Source organism: Stylophora pistillata, chromosome 9 (genome assembly GCF_964205215.1).
Source record: "Stylophora pistillata chromosome 9, jaStyPist1.2, whole genome shotgun sequence".
Taxonomy (NCBI): Eukaryota; Metazoa; Cnidaria; class Anthozoa; order Scleractinia; family Pocilloporidae; genus Stylophora; species Stylophora pistillata.
The window spans coordinates 4,484,723-4,496,776 of record NC_142527.1 but is presented as its reverse complement, the minus strand read 5'-3'; the positions used below and the strand labels follow the sequence as shown (position 1 = coordinate 4,496,776).

Genomic DNA, 12,054 nt, shown 5'->3' with positions numbered 1-12,054 from the left:
AACCTGATCAGTTTTAAAAAAAAACGACAACAGCGTGGCAAAGGTTTCAGAGTTAATACTCAATAAGGACAAAAGTCACTGTTTCAGAAGGGTAACAGTACTTGATAGGTATCCATTCCTTGTTTGTGAGGGAATGTGGTGTTGTGTTTTCACAGATATCTCATAGGTGAAATGGCCGCCGCCCCAGACCCCAGTGAGGCGCTTGTTTCAACTCCTGAGAAAACGAATTTCCAACGCGTGGCACGACTGCTGATAAGCGGACGAACAATTATGCTGAGAGAGATTTTTGACAACAGATGTCCACCAAAAGATCTCCCCAAAACATTGAAGAATCCGGCTATAAAAGGGAAGCTCGCTGCATTAAAACTCCCCAAACCACATTGGGATTGTCTCTACCCTTCCCCAGGGACGTATGGCAGATCAAAAGATTTTGATTTGACTCTGCTTTTTAGGTTACTGCGGACAATATGCAGCATACTTCCTCCTGCCACGGGATGGGACGATCTACCGGCATGTACAGACCACAGTTTAGCTGCGGATTTAGCGAGAATCAAATATCATCGAAACTCCGTGTACGGTCATGTGAATCAAAGCATGGAGATCGGGGATGAAGAATTTCAATTACTCTGGAAAGAAATCAGAGAGGCTTTATTACGACTCGCTGGATTAATCAGTTCAGCAAAGAGAGATGAATGGGAGGGTGCCATTGATAAATTTCTTAAAAGATCCTCTCACTGCAGAAGATGAAAGAAATGTAAACGAATTACTGCGCTGGTATAGAAAAGATACAGAAGTGAAGGAATTAGTGGAAGAATTTCGACAAGAATTTCGAGAGGAAGTTCAAAACATGCAGGATCAGCTTGACAGACTCCACGTCTCATCTGAGGCCCCTCAAGCCTCTGGAGGTCAGCTATTAAACATTAAGAGATTTATCACATCCATTTTGAAATCACCTGGTGATCATTACGATCTGATTGGCTCTCATCCGTGCGAATCGCCCCATTCGCCCATTCACTCTAAATCGCATCTAATACCCGGCCAATGAGAACCTTTACTAAAACAAATGAATAAAGGCTGATAGTTTCTAAAGAAACTGTCTGGGGCTGCGTTGATGGGGATAACGAAATAATTTGAATATATCAACAAAGTTGAAATGGTAAATTGGCCACCGTTACGATTATATCAGATTTCAAGGCTTGTTTAAAGTAACCAATCAAATTATAGGAAAATGAAAGACAACTCTTGTAACAACTTCAACAAGCTCAGTGTTGGATCAATAAGTTATTTGAATTATTTAAAAATCACATATTTGCAATTGAGCGACTGAATTTTGCAATTTCAAAATGGATGTATTAAAGCGGTAATTGAAATTCGTTTTGTGAAATTTTGGTCGGAAATCATACTTTTGATTTCAATCAAACTCGCGCTCGTTCGATCTTGAAATCATTCGTATGATTCATAGTTAATGAATCTAACTATTGTATGATTTGACCAAATTGCACTCCACTCATTTCAATTATCATTGAGAACATTTAGGTTTCAAAAAGAGGGCCTGGGTAGACTTTTTATGGAAGTTACACTTTACTTACTATTTAATGGTTATTCGAACAAGCCTGAGCCTGATTACGTTTCACGTAAACGCGGTGCTAAATCGCTCTAATATATGCACTTCACGCGCATCGAGACAACCGCACAGGTTCATGGCATCTATTCAATCAAAGCTGACTTGTAGGTTATTGAAATTTTGAAACTGCAAAGTTTAAGAGCGGCGATTTGTTTTTTCATTTAATGTCAGTTCATATTTTCCCACTCGCAAACATGAATTTTATGCATTGCGTGATCAGAATTTTGCAATCACCGATTGAAATTGAACTCTCAATGCATGGTTAAGTTTAGGCGTCAAAAAAGAATCTGGGATCAATGGTACCACTTAACCCTTTAACTCCCAAGATCTGATTGTTAATTCTCCCCTTTAGCTTCTAGATATTTCATGGTAAGTTCGTTAAGAGAATTTGGCGTAAGATCAGGATAACAACCTCTGCCTGAAAAGTTTGAGTATTCTCATTACTTGTTTGCTGGATATATAAAGAGAAGTTACATGTTAATCACTTGGGAAAAAGTGGGTTATAAGTAAGGGGGCCGAGGTTAAAGTTGTCACATCCCTATCGTGGCCCCTGAAGTTACGTTCGTTGATGAAACGTTTTATTCAAATAGTTCAAATTCAAATGCGGGTTGACTGTGACCCCATAGAAGCAGCTGCTTGCTCAAGATCGATGGTTGTATGTACATGTGGCTCCGAGACAACGGTGATTGGAAGAGACTGCATACCAACCAGAGAAGAGGTTTTGGATTTCATCGCATTCAAGTATTTCAAGGAAATTGATGCATCCAACCCGCATGAGCGAAATGAGTTTCTGCAATATCTCAGGGACGTGCGTAAAGTCCTGTTTGTTGATGCTCAAACAGGAAGCATAAAAGTAACAGTGGAATGTAGCTCTCTGCAGGTATTAGACGATTTGTGGGAAGACTATTGTACGGGCCACCTTAGTTAATGAGATGGCACAAAAACATCTTGTCACAGAGGATGTTCTAAACGAGTTTGGTCTTATTGAGGTGCAATTATCGACAACCATTCGAGAAGAGGAATACATAGCTGCTCGAGATTATTTCATGCCCTGTACAGGTGAGTACACAAAGCTGTTTCACGTCGATATCCAGAAGAAGCATTCGGACAAATTTGTAAACGCTTTGTCCCGTGTAGCGTTAAAAACGTCAGCTTGTTCCACCAACGTAACTAGCATTAGCGTGCTTACTCTCCCATGTTATAATATAGCTAGCAGAGCCGCGTAATCAAATTCAGTATACGTAAGCGTGCTCAAAATCCCGATAGTGCACGCTGATAGTGTGAGCAAATCGCTTCGCCAGAATTTCTTTTTCGCGCGAGCAGCCATTGTTAGCGCGGGGAAAAATAATATATTTCGCGACAATAATGGATACAAACAGAGACTTGGCCGACCAGTCCCAAACGAAGACAATTTTCCGACCTTCTTCCTTGGGCTAGAGTTCTTAAGTGAGGCAGAAAAAGGGAAAAACAACGGAAAAGGAGACTCGGCATCAGCGCCGTCACGATTCGCTTCACTGTCCGAGGGTGAAATGCAACAAATTTTGACAGGAAGACACTCTGGTAAAACCAAACAAATGACAAACTGGTCTGTTTCAACTTTCAAAATTTGAAATAAAACCAATTCCTAGTTTGCTTATATTTCGATTACCGCGAACAATCACTTCTGATATTGTTGTCCGTTTTTCGCGTCGGATTTGATGCACAATTCCACCGCTGTTATAAAACAATTGGTTCATGTTTTTAGGTGTGCACTATCGAGTTATGGAGCACGTGGGAAGTTTGGAGAGCACAAAAAAAGCATAAGAGTTGCCCGAGGCAATAGCCGTGGGCAACTCTAGCTTCTTGAGTGCTCTCCAAACTTCCCACGTGCTCCATAACTCGATAGTGTACGCTAAAGCATGTTCTAATTGTCAAATAGAATATCGCGTTTCGGGTAATTTTAAGTACCTCGTTTACGTGAAACGGCAAACGTCAGCTTGCCCTTTCACGTAAAATAGTGTGAACCTTGCTGCTTTCGCTTGGCGTGAGTTCTCGTCATTGTGGATTTGAAGGCGCCCTTGTATGACTTACAAAGAATGATTTTGGTGCCCTTTTCCGGGAATTTTTAAAACTTGTGCTCTGTGGGAGAAAAGCGAGGAAAATCTTACATACATGGCAAACGCGAAACAGGCTACTTTCTCGTAGAAACGGCAAAGCGCAACCGCCAAATGTAAAAAAATGGCGGGTACAACAAGGTCACGTGGTCACTCTTTCCGTTCACATTTCACGTATACGCGGTACTAAATCACTCTAATGTATGTACCTCACGAGCAAATATGGATCGAGACAACCACACAGGTTCCTGGCATTTCCAACAGATAGTTTATTGTTAACAAAGAAACATGATGGAGATAACGAAATGTTCATGCTATAAATAAGCTTTCAATTCTAAGTGGATTTCATTGTGAATTATGCCGTTGGCTCGTTTATAACCCAGCTGGATTGAAATTTCATCTTACCCATCAGATTTCAAAAGCAATACTAGCGACTTCACCAAAATATACTTAAATATTGACTTGAAAAATTTGTAAACAGGACCGAGATTTCCTAAAGTCAATGCTGCAAAACCAAGAGTAACGACCCTTCCATACAGCAAAGAGCACGTTGATGTCGCGGATACTCACAGTAGCTTGGGTAGCACAAAGTCTGAATCGGGTGACGGTTTGCAACAGGTAAAGGAGCAATATGAAGGTACTTTAGACAGTCAGTTAAAAACACTTGGTCCTGAGCATGAAGATGTCGCCTTCACTTACCACAGCTTGGGTAATGTACACCTCGACTTACGTGTTCTGCACCAGGCCAAAGAGCATTTTGAACATGCTCTAGACATTCAATTAAAGAAGCTTGGATCTGATCATGTTGATGTCGCACGTACGTGCTACAACCTGGGTAATATACACCGACAGTTGGGTGACCTGCAACAGGCCAAGGAGCTCAGTGAACGTACCCTGGACATTCAATTAGGAAATCGTGGGACCGAGTATGTTCGTGTCGCTCTTACTGAAGATAACTCTGGTGAAGTGCACCAACAGTTGGTTGATTTGCAACGGGCCAAAGAGTATTATGAACGCACTCTAAACATTCAGTTGAAAAAACTTCGACCCGAACATATAGCTGTCGCCCTTACTAACCATGGTTTGGGTGATGTACATCTTGACTTGTGTGACCCGCGGCGGGCCAAAGAGTATTATGAACGTGCACTAGACATTAGGCTGGAAGAACTTGGAACTGAGCATCCCGATGTAGCCCTTAGCTACCATACACTGGGTGTAGTATGTCGGCAGCTGGGTGATTTGCAGAGGGCTAAGGAGCACTTTGCAAGAGCTCTTGACATTAAGTTAGAAGGGCTTGGACCCAGCCATGTTAATGTCGCGCTTACGTACCATAACCTGGGTGTAACACACCGGCAGTTGGGTGACCTGCAGCGGGCTAAAGAGCATATTGAATGTGCTCTGGACATCCAGTTGAAGAACCCTGAAACAATGCATGTTGATGTGGCGGGTACTTCCTACAGCTTGGGTAATGTATACCTGGAAATGGGTGACCTGCATCAGGCCAAGATGAATTATGACCGAGCTCTATGCATTCTGTTAAAAATGCTTGGACCAGAGCACCTCGAAGTCGCGCTCATCTATCGTAGCTTGGGTGAAATACACCAGCAGTTGGATGCCTTGACACAGGCCAGGGAAAGTTATGAACGAGCTCTAGAAATTGATATGAGAAAACTTGGACCCGTGCACCTTGAAGTCGCGGATATATTTCATAGCTTGGGTAATGTTTACCATGACATGGGCTACCTGACTCAAGCTAAAGAGCATTATCGACGTGCTCTGAACGTTAGGCTGAGAAAGCATGGACCCCGACATGTTGATGTCGTGCGTAGCTACCATAGCCTGGGTAATGTACACCTTGACTTGGGTTACCTGCAACAGGCCAAACGAGATTATGCACGTGCTCTAAACATCGGGAAGAGAATGTTTGGAATCGAGGATGTCCATGTCGCGCTCAGCTGCCATAACATGGGTGTAGTGTACCAGCATTTAGGTGATCTGCAACAAGCCCAGGAGTGCTTTGAAATTTCCCTGCAGATTCGATTGAAAAAGCTTGGACCCAACCACTGTGATGTCGCACTTTCATACCATACATTAGGTGTGGTACACCATCAACTGGGTGACTTGAGAAAGGCGAAGGAGTATTACATACGAGCTCTTAGTGTTGATTCTACATACGAGAACCTAGGTAATGCATACCTTGACATTGGTGACCTACAGCAGGCCGAGAAACATTACGAACGTTCCCTAACCACCAGGCTCAGAACGAGTAGACCCCTGAGAAAGCATGGGCCCCAGCAAGCTGCTGTCGCGCGTACTTACCATAACCTAGGTAATGTACACTTTGACCTGGGTGATCTGCAACAGGCCATAAAAGATTATGCACGCGCTCTACAAATTAGGGGGAGAGTGTTTGGAATCGAGGATGTTCATGTCGCACTTAGCTGCCACAACATGGGTGTAGTATACCAACAGTTAGGTGATTTGCAACAAGCCCAGGAGTGCTTTGAAATTGCCCTGGAAATCCGATTGAAAAAGCTTGGACCCAATCACGATGATGTCGCACTTACATACCATAGCTTAGGTGTAGTACACCATCAGCTGGGTGACTTGACAAAGGCCGAGGAGTATCACGAACGAGCACTTAGCTTTGAGTTAAAGAATCTTGGACCTGAGCTTATCGATCTCGCGTCTACGTACGAGAACCTAGGTGATGTATACCTTGACGCCGGGGAGCTGGAACAGGCCGAGAAGCATTACAGACTTGCTCTGAATATAAGGCTCAGAACGCTTGGACCCGAGCATTTTGATGTCAAGCGTACTTACCATTTGCTAGAAAGAGTACACACAACCATGAGTGACCATGGATCTGACATAGATATGGGAAAACTTGGACCTCAGGATGTGAATGTTGTGGATCCCCCGTTAACAAGGGTGAAGCTCCGCAGGATTTGAGCGAGTTTCAAGGAGCCTTCAAGAATCATACATGTTCCAAAATTCGGAAAGGAAATTCGGCCGTCATCATGATAAAACGTCATTTATTCATCGTCAAAATGAGCCTCTTGATTCCAGTTCTAAACGCTAAGTTATTTTTTAAATAATTGTGTTATCGTTCAGAAGTTATCAGCAAGGAAATTTTTTTCATTGTTTCTGTTAAGAGCCATTCTGAAGGGGGATTCAAAGTCGGTAGCTACATGTTTATCCCAACAATTTCTAATCCAATAAATATCGTTTGACCTGCGGCTTTAATACTCAAATATAATAGAGCCACGATCCTCGCAAGTGGGCTGCAACATTAGCAATTGCGGAGACGAAAAAATTCAGGCTTCGGTTTTTTTTTATCTAAAAATTCATCAACCCGAGAAAATAATATTTCAGTTAAATAAAGAAATAAACACTTCTTCCTCTTTTAAAGATGTTATTGATAACTACTAAAGTTTTTTTTGAAAGCAAGGGTTCTATTGTTTGACTCAACCCTCTTGAGCTCGTTTAATTATAAAGAGAAGAAAAAAGGAAAACCAAATAGTAATTAATTCTTTGATATTTGCGTGCTTTTTGCAGCCCTATGTGATTATCCAGCTGGCTGTGTATACAACACTCACTTGTAAGGCCACTGAATTTTGTTTGGGGAGAAGTTAGTTTTTTGATTAAGATTTTCCGTCTAGAGATGAAATTGAAGAAAGAATTGTTATGATAATCTGAAATGGTACTTTTAGACAGCAACAATAATATGTAACTGTCATCATCTACGATAAAAAAGAGCTAATTTATTTTTAGCTAAAAAACTTAAGGTGATCTTTCTCCGGTTTAGAAAGAAGTCAAAATTTTTTTGTGATCTCTGCACCTTTATTAAAGCTTCCTTAATTTGATTTTTACAGGGAAATTTTTTGTTTTTGTGGCGGACTAATGCAATCCAAAATGAAAATTTAAACTTTATTTTAGGCGTGATCTCAGCCTTTTTCTATGTAAATTATTGCTATTAATTTTTTGTATAAGTCATATACAAGCACCAAATCAAATTAAAAATTCAAATATAGCTTTACCTTCGAAGGTTGGTCACGTTCTCTTGGGCGCCGTACAAAGCAAGCTACCTAATTTTCACAACGCTCTCCAGGTTTCTTTTCTTTTTATTTTTTTTTCTGCTTATGGCGGGTTTCAATCTGCTCATTACTGTTCTTTCAATTCCTCTTCTTATTTTCACCGTTATTGGGAACTTTCTTGTCATAAAAGTCATTGGCAAATGCAAGAAACTTGCGAACGCGAATACTTATCTCATATTCCACCTTGCATGGTCCGATTTGTTTTTCGCTCTGACCACCTTCGTGGAAACGATTCTTGTTTTTCTTGAAATCCCATACTCCTCTTTCCAATTCCTTTTCAACGCTTTATTTTCAAGTTATATTCTCGTTGTCTTAGCAGTTGAGAGGTATTATGCAATTCTGCAACCCTTCGTGCATATGAAAAGAGTGGATGTGTGTTTAATGAAGAAAGTCTGTACAGCGCTGTGGATCTTTGTTGGTATCTTAACTGCGGCAGGATTTGTTATCGAATCATTTGAACCCAGGTTCATGTATTCCAGGTTTGTGAATGGTTCGAAGAACACTTCAAGTGATCTTCCCTCTGTAATCGACACTATCAATATCACATTCGTATTTGTAGTTTTTGCAGTCGGTCTCGTCATGCCAAGTACTGTTATGATTCTGTGTTATTCACGTGTGATTTATCACGTGTGGTTCAAGGCTGAAGACAAAGTGACAAATGCTGCTCTCTTCAAATCGCGCCGCAAATTGACCAAACTTTTTATCATCGTCACCATGACATTTATAATCACTTGGACTCCTACATATGGCAGGCTAATCGTCAAACAGTTTTCGAACCAGGAAAAAACAAAGACTTCTTATCAGCTAGTTTCCATGTTGCTTGCTTTGATAGGTTCAGCAGCAAATCCTGTCATTTATTCTTTTCGTTGTCCAAGATTTCGCCAGGAGGCAGTCAAAAAATTATCGTGTTGTTGCTGTAAAATGAGAAGACGCCGCCCAAATCGGCGAAGTGGTAACAGAGTGTTTGTGATCAACGGCCACCCTATGGCTGAGACACAATACAATACAACAAATCTGAATGATACCTACGCTGCGTCAGTGTAGAAATTTTACATTCATGGCTATGTGAAGTTAATCAGTCACGAAGAACTGGTATCACAGAGGGTAACTTTGGCTTAATTTATGATCAAGCCCTTTAAGTTCCTATGCACCGTTTTCATTTCAAATGACCATCACATCTGCCTCCAATATTCGGCATTTAAACGTCTCAGGGATCACCGTTACCATTACCGCTGCAATGAGAATACAACTGAGAGCTATTAAGCTTGGCATTAAATAGAACTTGAGAGATACGACGAAATTATCGGTCGCCAAGTGACAAGTTAAATGTTGTAACAACACATTTTGTTAGTATTGTTTTCAACTAGGAGTGCTATTGCTTGTAAAAGTGTTTGTAGCGACAGTGTGTAATTCAGAATAACTAACAGAAAATGATAAAATAATTGCCTGAAATACGAGAAGGGACACAGTATTTTTGCTCATTTGTTAGCTTGAGGAGATACGATTTTGTAAGGGGTAAGGGAGCATTTGAACACCACATGATGGCTTTTTGAGAACCAATGGAAAAGTGTCGATGCGTGTAAATGAATGGACTGTGAGTGTTACTATGGAAACCTAACTCGAACAAAGCATTTAACAAATGGTAAACACCACAGCGTACACTATTGAGTTATGGATGCACGCGGGAGGTTGCTAAGCACGAAAGAAGCGTAAGAGTCGCTCGAGGCGATAGACGAGAGCGACTCTAGCTTCTTGAGTGCTTAGCAAACCTCCCAAGTGCATCCATAACTCAATAGTGTACGGTGTGGTGTTTACCATTTGTTTTATAACATAACATTGATACATTGTAGCTAAAGAGTTCCCTTTTACTTAACAAATCTTACGTGACCAGAAAAAAAACAAGCGCGCGCGGAAAAATAGTCTTTGCATTTGCTCACGTCAGCAGCGTACACCCATGGGCAAATGGGGAACGCTAAATTGACCAATCAGAGCGCGCGCTTTACTTTGGTTATGTTATAAAAATATTTTAACGATTTCAATAAATCACCAAGAAACAGAATCGACATCATCGACCTAATCCCACGTCTATGAATTCATACAAATCTTTTTTTTGCCACAAGTTTATTTTATACAACCTCGTTGATGCTCGAAATTATATCTAAGTCTGGAATTTTCTAGGTAGAATTATGAACACCCAAAATGGCAAGATTAAATCAAACAAGAAGTAACTGAGACTTAATGAAAACAAAATAAAAAAAAGTGGTTTTAACAAATAATAAGGGAACATATACCTGAGGTAAAAAAATAAAAAAAAATTAAGTGAAGACTGATGTAAAATACCCAGATTTTTCTTCTTTGGAAATTTTGTTGGGCAAAAAATTGGCTTTTTTTACTTGAATTAAAACCTTCTTGTAAACAACAAATTATAACAAAAGAAAGAAAACAATTGATAAAAACCCTATTATTTTAATAGCCCCATCAAGATATTTTTTCGTTGACTCAATTCCGGAGCGAATTTTAATTTTCAATTAACAGAGATAGATTATCGGATGCGAAAGCCAGACGAAATCTAAAAGTAAAGTGGACATGATGGAAGTACAAATGGAATTTTACAGAGCTTCATTTTGTCCCAAAAAGCCTACCTTTCAACTCTATAGGTTTATTTCCTATTTTTAGCCAATTGCAATTGGAATTGAGGAATTCTTTGTTTTTTAAACAGTGGCAAGATCTTAGTTAATCTCGATCTTTCCGGAAAAGTTAATTCTAGAAAATGTCACTCGGGCTGCAATGAACTTTTTTCAAATTTTTGCTAGAAAAATCCCAGACATGGGACGGGAAGGGTTTGCTATCACATGCTTTCATCATGATTTAAAAGCTTGGAAACTCCAATGAGTGCGATAATGCGATAATAGTGCGATAATGGTTTTCAAGTGCGATATAACGCAGAATTCACGAGTCAAATAATGGATTTTCATATAAAATTTAATAAAAAACCCTATTATTTTAATGGCAGGAAAAGTAATGCTTTTTTTTTTTTTTTTTTTTTTCCACTCATGCAATTCAAGGAAAATCCATTTTCACGGAAAACTATTATCGCACGAATCGCTTCGCGATTCGTGCGATATCGGTTTTTCGTATTAAATTTAAAATGGAATTCACTCGTCAGGCAGTGCATTTTTCTATAGAATGGCATCATTGAATAAAATCTTTTAGTATATACTAAAACAGTGGATAACGTTGAAGGCGCTAGTCAAACTCCGAATACCGATATTCTTTGCTATTTACCTCCGTGCAACTCGGGAAAAATGGCGTCCCGGTTTAATAATAATAATAATAATTTGATATTTATATTGCGCAATTTAACATGTGGATATGATCAAATGCGCATCACTCTCCTCCACACTTTTCGGGGGACTTTGGCCGGACTGCATCAGCAGTTTACAAGCAATCGAAGGAAACTTATTTGAAGATGCCCCCTCCCCCAAATTCCCAGTAAACAGGCCAGACCACATCACAGTAATCTCGTCAGTGGGTTCTTTAACGTCCCCTGCCTATCCAAATTAACTAATTAATAGGTGCCGGAGACGATATGCATCCGTGACGTTTGCATCCGTGACAAGCGAAGAAATCACTCAAATTAATTTTTGGTGGTGTATATTTAACTCACTGTTTTAATATATACTAAAACAACTATTCACCTCAGTGTCGGTGGTTAGCGATGGATATCTACCTCGCCGCTTCGCGGCTCGGTAAATATGAATATCCACCACTAACCACTTCCACTTCGGTGAATAGTTGTTAAACATTCTAATTGGTTACGAAGCGAGGTATTTCTCGGGGAATTGGAAGTTGAAAACAAGGCTTAGTGCTATTGTTTCGCATCTACGTTAACATAACAACTATCGTCAAATTATAACAGTTTTAATTTTAAAATGTTTTCGAAACCATTGTCATCTTTTGTAAAGCCAAAAACAAACATAAGCGATTTTTGAATAGAGCGGGAGGTTCTTCTTGAGTTTGAGATGGCTTTCTGGAGCACGCGCTCAGGACAAAATAAACAATATTTTGCTGTTTCTTTTTTTGCTTATTGTTATTCAATTATGCGATTCAGTCAAGGAAAATTCATTACCTGACTCGTGAATTCCACGTTAAATTGCACTTGAAAACCCATCTCGCACTCATCGCTACGTGATTCGTGCGATATCGGTTTTTGCATGCAATTTAATGCAAAATTCCCTTT

The 12,054-nt window shown here is 40.0% G+C and overlaps 2 protein-coding genes across 2 annotated transcripts; both read left to right on the top strand.

The window, feature by feature from the left end:
* Positions 1 to 171: 171 nt before the first annotated feature.
* Positions 172 to 7,496, top strand: LOC111338144 (uncharacterized). Its single transcript, XM_088733940.1, is given in 5 exon segments — positions 172 to 714; positions 716 to 905; positions 2,215 to 2,549; positions 2,551 to 2,683; positions 4,217 to 7,496. Coding segments are annotated over 5 exon segments (3,654 nt in total). The 3' UTR covers positions 6,670 to 7,496.
* A 284-nt stretch (positions 7,497 to 7,780) lies between these two features.
* Positions 7,781 to 10,285, top strand: LOC148722878 (rhodopsin-like). Its single transcript, XM_088733939.1, has one exon. The coding sequence runs from the start codon at positions 7,860 to 7,862 to the stop codon at positions 8,856 to 8,858; it is 999 nt and encodes a 332-aa protein (XP_088590065.1). The 5' UTR covers positions 7,781 to 7,859; the 3' UTR covers positions 8,859 to 10,285.
* Positions 10,286 to 12,054: the final 1,769 nt, after the last annotated feature.

What these genes read in the sequence shown, in the direction of transcription:
- LOC148722878 (XM_088733939.1), top strand. Translation starts at nt 7,860, where the DNA reads ATGGCGGGTTTCAATCTGCTCATTACTGTTCTTTCAATTCCTCTTCTT.